We start from the raw sequence: 11,444 nt of genomic DNA on the forward strand, positions 1-11,444 counted from the left end.
TCTGGTTTTAAAGAAAAATACACGAAAAAGTAGCTTACGAACTAGACTATCTTTTATACATTTATACAGGTATCATCAATATGCTACAGTATTTTATTTGCCTTGTATTCTCATCCTTCAGTGACGCGTCTGCAGGTAATGAGCAGTTTGTTAAGATACTGTATAATTCGAACTCGATATAAAAAAATACCTGAACTATTGATCGATAAGCGATGAGCTCATATTATCAAAAGGTGCCTTATTAACGTGTGTTAATTCCCTCAAATCGAAGGTTTAGCAGCTGTCTAGTGAAAACCATAACGCTTCCTAACAGTAGATATTGGCTATTTCAGTTGCATTCTATTCTTGTAAGCTTCCATGGTTTCAGTACGATTTGCGAGAATGACTGTGTAAACTGTAATCTCTTCCTTGCTGGCTGTGGCCAAAATTATTTTTATATAGCTATGGGTTTGTTTGTTTGTTTGCTTCGATTCGTAGTTAAAACCTAAAACTGATGAACACTTTTCATTCACTAAGAGTTGCATAATTGCATGTTTGTGACTCAGGCACAGTATACTTGCATATCGGGCTCTTTTTTATATTATGTTGCATTGTTTCAAGAGGGTCTACCCGGCATTTGTGGCATTTCTTGCATTGAATGTTTGATGATATGTTTTGCGACACAATTATGAACAGAAGGTGTGGAGCAGAGCGAAACAAATGTCCGCTTGGCGTGATTTGAACAAAACTAATTAGTTTGGTTTATGTTATAGCAGTGAAACATCATTTTAAATGTGTGATATAAGTGAGTTATTTATCGGTTGTTGTCGGAGGATAAGTAAACTGTATCTACTTCTACTGTAATAATGCTCAGTAGTTAACCAAAGTTCGATTCTCAAGAATTTAATCGTGGAGTAACCATTTACATCGAACTCGAAGGGCCTAAGTGCCTCGAGTTACGTAACCAGTAATTTCAATACAAACGGACACTTTTCACCTTTTGTTTATAATAGTTATTCCGCAAAACCACGCTGGAAACTGCCTACTCTAATGGCAATCTTCCTGATTGCCAAACCATTCCGTCCAGCGTTCCTTCCAATGCGTCCAACGCGCCAACGCTCGGTAGACGACCTCAACTAAGGCTTTAACTTTAAAAACTATTTCTTTTAAAAATACAGAGGAACTATGTAACGAGCGTATAGAAAAGTGAACGGGGGGAATGAATGGGTTTGGAAAAATAAATAATCTGTTTCGAAGGACTGGCAGTGAATTGTTCGATGAGGATATCTACAAGGGACGTTTGCTGGCTGGCGGGTATTTGGTTGATCTATCTGATGACGAAAGAGGATCCCGACACTTCAACGGGCGCCGCTTCGACTTGCAATGTATTCTCGTCGCACCGGACTAGATCGGACCTCGAGGATATTGTTGATTTTTTCCACGATCTCCTGTGCCGTGGCAGGATCGGTTTCAATGTCGTAATGCTTGAAAAGAGCTGTTTGTCCCGATTGTTGCTGCTGTCGAATTGTCGGACTGGACATGACAAATTCAGTTCCAGATGAAGCAGATAAACCTTGCGGATAGGATGTGGCACTGTAAACTATCCTCAGTACTGCTTTTGAAGTTTTTCTTTCGACCAATGAACAATGAGCTATTGAATCCATACTGTGGTTAGCAGACTTCTGACGGGGCCAAAATTTAGCGGCAGATTTTTGCTGGACCGGATCGATTTCGAGCTTGTCGCCGGATATGCCAAGCTGCACTTCTGTTTTTAATCGTGCTTTATGGATAATAGAAACATGGAACGATCGGTACTGTGGGGCTTCCAGTTTTGAGGTATGTCCTTGCATCTTGTCAAGATCCTTTTTCTGCTGCGGGGTCAACATCCTAGTTTCAGTGGCAGAGGTTTCCTCTGTTCGATAAGCGCTTTGCCAGCTTGGTTCTCCTAATTCGGAAGTTATTGATCGAGTACGTTGCTCACTTCGAATTACCGATGAGCCGCTCAAACTAGTTTGGGTTTGTAGCTCTGACGGCTTCCTTTCAGCCAGCGCCAAATGCGTGAAGCAAAACTTTGAACACTGTTCGTTAACGTCCAAGGCGGGGAAATCTAAATCTATTTCTCCATCTTCCTCCGTCATGAAAAGACCGTAATGTCGGACAGACCGCAAACTTACATCGGGATACGCTAAACTACACTTATAACAAATTAAACCTATAAAATCCTGGATTTTGGCAGTAGCAGTGACACAAACTGTAACCGGATATGATCGTTGCTGTTCCTCCGGCATCATACCAAGAAAAATCTTGAACGTTTTTGTTGGTACCTCCGTTTGCGAAGTTCCATCGTATTTGGCATACTCGAGAAATTTATTCTGCGGTATTTTGGGGTAAGTTTCTAACTGTTTCGTTAACATCGACGTTCGTTCCTCGTCGTCTACCAGTTTAACTTCCTTCCGTACAAACAACTCATCATCTCCGTCGTCGCCGCGTTGAACCGCCGTCTCATACTTAATATTTTTTATTCTTGCTGCTTTTCTTCTGGCTATCTCAAGCCTCTCTAGCTTCTGGTCTGTATTAGAACGCTGTCGGTGAAAACCTACTTCTTGGTCCATTTGAATTTCGTACGATTGTGACAGAGAATCTGCTTCATCATCGTCCGAATCATCGAGTCCCGGATAGCAGTAAAAATCGTCATAACTTACAATCGGTTCTCTTTCCGCTAACCTTGCTTCCTCGCGAGGCGTTTCCGGCCGCTCGCTGGTAGATTGTACTGCCTGTTTGTGCAACTGGGCATACTGGGCTGGAATGTCCTCTAGCATCATCACCGTCTCACTCAAACCGGTGTCGTCTGTGGAGATGAATGAGTTTCGAATGTGGGACAGCAACCAGTGCGGATTATTGTAAGTCGCCATTCTAGTCTGAAAACAGTATAGAAAAACACGCCATAAGAGTCAACAAACTCGGCCACAAACCTTTGCACGCGTACGAGAATAACAGAAAATCTATTTCGAATTATTTAGGTCACCGTTTTTTTTTCCTGTAGACTAAAAAAGCACACACACTCAACAAGCGCAACATTTTTTCGCACGCATGCAAAACATCGATTTGTTTACAGTTTATAATTGAAAACAGCAGTAACCACTTACCTCGAAAACAGAAATGCGGAAGTGTGGTTGATTTCTGAATGAGATCCTAAATTGTGCTAAGATTCACTGCCTTCTCCGCAGTCTCCAAGCTAGGCTGGTCCCTGTGACGAAAACAATAATCTAGGTCACATATAATCCGATCCGTCCGCTCCAATCCAACCGCGAGTTGTGCTGATTTTAACTATCGAAACGGTGAACACCTTGTGCTGAGCATGATTTTTCAGGGTCGTTTTCTTTGCACACTAGAGCAACAATTGTAGGGAACAAGCTTCCGGTTTTAGTAAGATAAAAATTTCCTAGGAATTGATGATTTATAACTTACTCAATGTAAGCAGCAATTAAAAACGCGACTTTTTGTAGCAGAGGTTTTGACATTTCTATTTTCGTTTTATTCATGACAGCAAGCGTCACTTTTCGAAAGGTCATTATCCTTTCTGCATGGCGTGGTTTGAAAGTAGTACACACGCTAACAAAAGAGTAACTAAAGAATGTGTGAAAATCGCGTAAAAATAAATGTTGCCCTGGCGGGTGTTGTGATGGGTTCGAATCCGGTTATCCAGCTTTCCACAAGCGATAATGGCGGCGATTGAGGACAATTGGGCACAATCTTTTGTCATTCATTGCGGGAGCGTCGAGTTTGCCTTAACGGAGGTAGTATGGAAACATCCATACCCATCCATGGATTGTTTGTTGTTCGAGTGTAAAAATGTAAACATTATTCCATTTTTCAGATCAGCTGAAGTGGAACGTAACTGAACGGATTCAAACTTTTGTAGTGGTTTGCGGCCAGAATTTCCTGAAAGCACCGGCTCAGGATACTTTTTACAATAGTACAAATTAAACATTCGAGTGCACTCAGCAAACATTAACTTCATATTGGTCGCTTGGCTGTTGGGCCAAGTTTGCTCTCGAACAGCATCTCGCTTTGATAAGAAACTTTCTGTTGTTCACTCTTTTCCCTCCATTCCCAAAAAAATCCTTCTTCATTACTTTCCCTTACCGTCCCTTCATCAATTGTAGAACCATCGTTTCAAAAAAAAAATTAATATATGCCTGGCCGCATTTCAAGGTCATGACTAAAATCACGAGGTTTGGTAAAAAAAACCTCTATCTTATTTCATATGTCAATCATTCGGGTATCAAAAGCGTTTCCCTTCGATTTAACGTGCAATGAAATATTTCCGAGTCAATTTCGTTTTATATTGCCCGTTTCTTTGGTAACAAAACGCGCTGCTCACTTTTTTAGTAGCTTGAAATCGTCGCAGAGAGAATCTGGTTGGCTGGATGTAAGTTATAAGTATATATTATGCTTGTCTAGCACGTAAGCTTATTTGTTTATTTGTTTATTCGTATAAAAAATATCAACAGGCCTACTGGCCCTACTGATACACTTAACCTAGAATCTACGTGCTAGTGCCAGGAAACGAGTTTTCAGTACCTCGTGGCTGATGTTTAAGTCGAAGCTATGTGTGAATCGATTGAAATGGCGTTGCAGACCGATGATTGTGCTAAATGTGCTATAGTTGGTTCGCCGATGCGGTACACGCAGAAATGGACCGTTGCGTAGAACACGACTTTGGGCGTATATGTTGAAGTTCGAGTAGACATGGGCAATCCACTCTCGAGGTCAGCATGTCGGCGACTGCCATTGCTCTGATCACGTCGCGACGAGTGTTCAACGGGTCAAGATCGATGAGTCTGCAGCGTTGTTCATAGCAGGGCAGCTGAAAGGGGTCGTTCCAGGGCAATCTTCGAAGTGCAAAACGTATGAATCGGCGCTGCACTGACTCGATTCGGTCAACTCCATTTTGGTAGTACGGACTCCACACAGGAGCACAGTACTCAAGGTTGGACCGGACAAGAGCACAGTAGAGAGCTTTGAGGCAGTAGATGTCGTTGAAGTTCTTGGCGATCCGCATGATAAATCCCAGATTCCTGCAGGCCTTATCGACAATATATGCAATGTGCTGTTTGAAGTCGAGCTTAGAGTCAAGCAGTATTCCCAAGTCCTTAACACAATTTTCGCGGCGTAGATGCACGTCTGATAGAATGTAGTCGAAAACGAGAGGGTTCAATTTCCTTGAGAATGTAATTATTTCACATTTGTCGGAATTTAGCAGCATGCGGTTGTCCGTGCACCATTTTGCAAAAATCAGCAGCTGCTCTTGCAGGAACGCGGCGTCGGACGGACTATAGGCCGTTTTGACAAGCAACCACCGCTTGGAGGCGCTGCTTGAAAAAAAGTGATGAAAAGTAAACAAGCTGTCAAACTCCATACAGTTTGAAAATTATTGGCATAAAATACGGTTTTTTACGGAGCCTTTTCATTTTTCCGTACTTTTGATAGTGAAAAATTGGAAGAAACTTGTTTGTTTATGCCAAGGTAAGTGACAATATTCGCTATATTTTTGTTACGACGAAAAAATATTCGTATTATGGTTTCGTTGGTTTAGATGAAGCATAATCGAAAACGTGCAACTGGTTGTATAGTTGCCAATTGCTGGAGGAAGAATCGTCAGTTATTTGCAGTACCACACAAGGAAAGTAAAGTTTTCGGTAGGTGGAACAAGTTGTTGAATTTAAATGGACCATCTAGAAAGCAAATATGCGATAACCATTTCAAGCCAGAAGATTTCATTATCGGTAAAATAAGTTTTGTGTTGTAAATTGTGCGATGTTGCATATGCATTTATTTTCAGTCAAACGCAGAAGATTAAGAAACACGGCTGTTCCGTCGATTCTGCCAGTGAAAAACAAAATAGTAACCTTGAAGCGCGGATGTTGTATAACAGGATGCCGGAAAACCAAGTCGCTTGTTCGGATTCCTCCAATAGGCAGTCTTATCCGAGTTAAATGGAACAACGTTCTAAATCTTCCAGCTGATGTGTCGTTTAGGTGGCTTGGGATATGTCAAAAACATTTTAAACCTAGTGATTTTGAGCAAAGTAAGTCTATCTTCAATTTATTTTTTAGTTATAAAAAATTCAATTAATTACGTCTGGCATTCAATAGAAACTTCTCGCTACCTCAAACCCAATGCTATCCCAAGCCGAGGAATCACTCCGAAAAGGAAACGCATAAAACAAAAATGTTTTGCCACTCCATCCGACACTAATGTACCGGAGCATGGATACAGCGTTTCATGGAGAATGTGCCGAAGCAGAACCATGTGTTTTGTACCCCGGTGCACAGCACGAGCAGGAAACGGCATAAAGCTGCATGGGTTTCCACGTGATAAAGTAATGCTAAAAGCATGGATACATCGCATAAAAAGAAAAAGGCCTCCTTCGAAATACTCAAAAATTTGCAGCAGACATTTCACAAACTTGGACTACCAACCTGGTAATTGCAACATTGCTTTAGATTGAACTTATTTATTTTTTTTATTTTTAGGAGGTAAACGCCTTAAACCCACAGCATATCCGTCTATATGTCTTCCATCGCCCGTCTCGTTACATTTGCCAAATCCTAAAAACGTAAAGCGAACTGTTCGAAATTTGAATAGCCTTCAGTTGCACGGTAAAGCACTCGCAAATAGTATTTTGTCACCCTCCTCAAATCAATCAGATTCGGATACTGATACAGATTTAAATAGAAATGACCACACTTCTATAAATTCTGTTGAAATGAAATCTGACACAACAGCCCTGTCGCCCGTAAATTTTAACATGCCAACAGAAGTCGCAGCTACACCAGCTATATGTCATGTCAATACAATGACAGATAACATTAAGCACGAGACTAACGATCCGTTTAGCGAGGATTTAATTTCTAAAATGGATGAGACAGATGCTATATTTTTTAAACAGTTGGCGAACAAGAAAATAAAACGACGTTAACCAGCTTGATCAAAACTGATAAAGATGCAATTGTTTGGACTGGGGTAGCTTCTCTAGAACAGTTGGATTCAATTTGTATATCAGTTAAGATAATTGAAGCTCAGTTATACAAAGTACAATTTAAGTTATCAGCCATCGACAGAGTTATATTAACGTTAGCGAAATTAAAACAAAACATATCCTTTATTGCTCTTGCTACTCTTTTCGACATAGCTGGTTCCACTGTGTCACAGTACTTTAACCATACAATTCAGGTGAGTTTAACAGTCGTAATGGGCCTTGTGAATGAAACGGTTTGCTACCACGATCTTATAAATTACAGAGGCGAGAAACAAACCATTTTATACATTGAAGTTTTTTTAGAGCGCCTTAGTAGAATACGACGATTGAAATTAAAGAAAATATTTTTTTACGATTGAATTCCACTATTAACGGGACAGAAAAAAACTGGAAAAGTGGGGAAACCAGCCAGATGAGCAAAAATGAAAGAAAATTACGAAAAAATGGAACAGAATAGAGATAAAATTCAGACTGAAAAGGGTTATAAAAGGGACAGGAAAAGAATAGGAAGCAGCGGACAGAAAAAGGAAAAACTAGAGAGCGTCACAGTAAAAGAAAAAATTGTGATAGAAAGGATGGGAAAACATAAAGGGAAGAAAATAGAAAACAAGGCAGGAAAAAGAAAACGGAACAGAAAACAAGAGAAATCGAAAGGGAATCGTACGATTTCTGTTTTTCCTGACTAAAACGTTCTTCTGAAAAAATTCGTACATGTTTGAGCACTCTAGTGTCCACGTTTGTTTACCCTCACTGTCATTGTATACCCACACATAGGTTATGTAATCTGAATCTTACCAATTACCTCCTATATAAACTGTAAAGTTTAAAGTAAAGTGTGGGGTATTAAATTAGTTCTAAAACAGACACTGATGAAGCCTGCAAGTCGTAGGCGAAATATGCATTTGTCTTGAATAACATTAATAGTGGAATTCGATCGTAGTTTTCATTAATTCAATCATTTTATACATGCTGACTAAAAAATACTTTGCACGTAAACCTTGTACCATTACTACGAAAAAGTACGCTTCTTATGACAAATTCTAAGGGAATAACCTCAGTATCGCCAATTGCTCGTTATAAAACGAGTTTTTGGTCAATTATTCACTGAAATGCTAATCTAATTATAAATTATACTTTATTTAGGTTCTAGCGGAAATCTTACAAAAATTTTTATACTGGCCTAATCGTGAAGAAATAGCTAAGAATATTCCACTATGTTTCAGAGGAAAATTCGAAAAGGTGAGGTGTGTGCTGGACTGCACCGAAATCCCTGTTACAACTCTAAAGTGCATCAACTGTTGTATAGCGTGTTATTCCAATTATAAAGGAAGAAGAACTATAAAATTTCTCATTGGTGTAACCCCTGCTGGGCTTATCAGCTACGTCAGCGAAGCATACAGCGGAAAAGCATCTGACAAACAAATTTTCAATGAGCAAAATTTTATCGAGCTGCTCGATGCTTTTACTGACGAAATCATGGTTGACAAAGGGTTCAATATCCAGCAGGAATGTTTCAGTAAAGGAATTCGTCTTCATATTCCTCCATTTTTGCGAACTGATAGACATACAGAGAGAGATGCTATGCTAAATGAAAGTATTGCCAAATCTAGAATTCATGTCGAAAGAACCATTCAGCGGATAAAAATCTTTGGAATAATGCAATCTGCAGTTGAAGCTTCAGTATTGGGCGCGATTAATAGCATCATGACCGTAATATGTGCGTTGGTGAATTTGTCTGCACCTATTCTTAAGGATGACAAGTTTTGAAGTTGGAATAAACAGTTATTTTTATTAATATCAACTTATATTTATAACATCCTTTAATTCTCTTTATTTACGATTCTGTCATAACATAACTTAGCAGTGATTAATTTGATTATAAATATTTTCATCTCTCGCAACAATTTCTTGTAACATGTATTTAATGTGGAGAGCGATGTATACCCCTGCATTATTACCGTGCATTTGCACACCCCTGATAAGTTTATTATATTATACGGCAACACTGCCTAGTCTCTCGTTTCATTCGCGCTAAAAACCTCAACAAGAATACAAGTGCTTTTTATACTTTGCTACAGTTCAAATAAAGTTACCGTCTAAATGTTCACCGCGTGTTTGTGAGTTTACTGCTGGTCTTAATCTAAAGTCCCATACGCTGTTAGTTCCACTCGTTTGTTACTCTGCTTTGTACCATCCATCAGGTAATGGCCCCAGAAAGTGGACAGTTTTAAGACGGAATCGGTAGTGAAATACAATCCGGTCGCTAGCGTCGTTCGGAGTATCGCGGTAGTGCGAAAAACGTTCTTTGCCTGTGTTTGTGTGCTTGCTTATAGCAGAAACGGCGAGAAAAGTTTATCCGTTGAAAAACGATAGTAAACGTTTTGCTGTTTAGACGAAAGCTAACCATGTCCGAAGTCAAGTTTGCCATTACAAAACTGAATGGCACCAATTGGCAGACGTGGAAGGTGCGAATTGAGAATATCCTGCAAAGAGATGATTTGTGGGATGTGGTTGAAAGGGCCGTTCCGGAGGAAAATGCCCGGAATGATGAGTGGGTCAAGAATGACCGAAAAGCAAAGGCAACCATTATCTTGTCGATTGAAGATAATCAGTTACCTGTTGTGAAGAACAGTGTTTTTGCGCATAATGTGTTTGCAGCTTTGAAATCGTACCATGAAAAGACGACGCGTTCGGTACGGGTGTCTCTGTTAAAACGTTTGTGTGCGACAAATCTGTCGGAGCGTGGAAACATGGAAGATCATTTGCGTGAACTCGATAATCTTTTCGACCGACTAGATGCCGCGGGTACTGTGCTTGATAAAGATATTAAAATCTGCATGGTTATGCGAAGTTTGCCATTTTCTTACGATGGAATTGTGATCGCTTTGGACAATCGGGCTGATGAGGATATTTCGGTTGACATCGTAAAGTCGAAATTGATGGACGAATACCATCGTCGCCTAGAGCGTGACAGTGCCGGTTCGAAATCTGAAAAAGCGATGCGTTCAGTTGATAACAAAGCAAAAGAGTTCCGTGTGTGTCATTTTTGCAAAAAGCCGGGGCACTTACGTCGTGACTGCCGGAAGTATAAGGTTTCGCTGAAAGAAGATAATCGTTTCAAGCAAGAAAAAGAAAACCCTAAAGCGAAAATTGTGCAAAGTGAAGAACGAAATGTTGCGTTTACCGGTGTTGGTGAAAAAGTGAATTCGCGTGCGTGGATCATTGACAGTGGTGCAAGCGCCCACATGACAAACGATCGCGATTTCTTTACTTCATTCAAAAATTATTCCGGTGGCTGGATTACGCTTGCCGATGGAAAGAAGATACAAATCCTTGGAGAAGGTAGTGGTATGCTTCGTGGAGTAGACGATCGCGGACAATCAGTGAAAATTGATGTGAATGACACGAAGTACGTTCCTGGTCTGGCAACTAATTTGATATCGGTAGCCAAATTAGCTGAAAAGAAACTAAAAGTGGACTTTAATAGTGATGGCTGTCACATCATGAATGAAAGCGGTAATGTCGTAGCGACGGGTTTCCGTTACGGTGGCCTATACTACTTACGTACAATAGAAGAATCGTATAAAGCGTCATCTGGTGAGCACAACGTTAACTGTCAGCATCAGTGGCATCGGCGGTTGGGCCACAGAGATTGGGCCGCCGCTGAGAGAGTCGTCAAAGAGGGTCTTGCTACAGGTATCAAGGTAAGCGACTGTGGTTTACGTCTTGTGTGTGAGTGTTGTATGGAAGGAAAGTCGGCCAGACAACCCTTCCCTCCCGTTAGCGAACGAAAATCGCATCAGGTTCTTGACATCGTGCATACGGATTTATGCGGTCCGATGAAAACAACAACTCCCAGTGGTAATCGTTATGTAATGCACCTCATCGATGACTACAGCCGATTCACAGTTACGTATTTGTTGAAGCAGAAGTCCGAGGCAACGGATATAATCAAAGAATATGTTCGATGGACTGAAACCTTGTTCGGAAGAAGGGTCCGTGTAATCCGCTCCGATGGAGGAGGAGAATTCAACAACAACGAATTAAAATCTTTCTATCGATCCGAAGGAATCAAACCACAATTCACCGCACCGTATTCCCCTCAGCAGAACGGTGTGGCTGAGAGAAAGAACCGGACGATAACTGAGATGGCTACGTGTATGCTTATTGATGCTCACATGGAAAAACGTTATTGGGGAGAGGCTGTGCTTACTGCAACATACCTACAAAATCGTTTACCATCTAGATCGCTGCAACAAACTCCTTATGAGCTTTGGTGGGGACGCAAGCCGGATTTGGCACATCTTCGAGTGTTCGGTGCCGAAGCATACGTCCATGTTCCGGAAGCGAAGCGCAGTAAGTTGGACAGTAAGTCGCGGAAGCTGAGATTCGTAGGGTATTCTACAGAGCACAAAGCGTA

General features: G+C 40.7%; 1 protein-coding gene across 1 annotated transcript; it reads right to left on the reverse strand.

Moving 5' to 3' along the window:
• Window positions 1-784: 784 nt before the first annotated feature.
• LOC128742957 (stress-activated map kinase-interacting protein 1) lies at window positions 785-3,478 on the reverse strand. Its single transcript, XM_053839456.1, has 3 exons — window positions 3,448-3,478; window positions 3,126-3,367; window positions 785-2,897 (listed from the first exon to the last, which is right to left on the reverse strand). Exon 3 carries the CDS (start codon window positions 2,889-2,891, stop codon window positions 1,338-1,340), a length of 1,554 nt encoding a protein of 517 aa, XP_053695431.1. The 5' UTR covers window positions 2,892-2,897; window positions 3,126-3,367; window positions 3,448-3,478; the 3' UTR covers window positions 785-1,337.
• Between the last annotated feature and the right edge of the window lie 7,966 nt (window positions 3,479-11,444).

Source organism: Sabethes cyaneus, chromosome 3 (assembly GCF_943734655.1).
Source record: "Sabethes cyaneus chromosome 3, idSabCyanKW18_F2, whole genome shotgun sequence".
NCBI lineage: Eukaryota > Metazoa > Arthropoda > Insecta > Diptera > Culicidae > Sabethes > Sabethes cyaneus.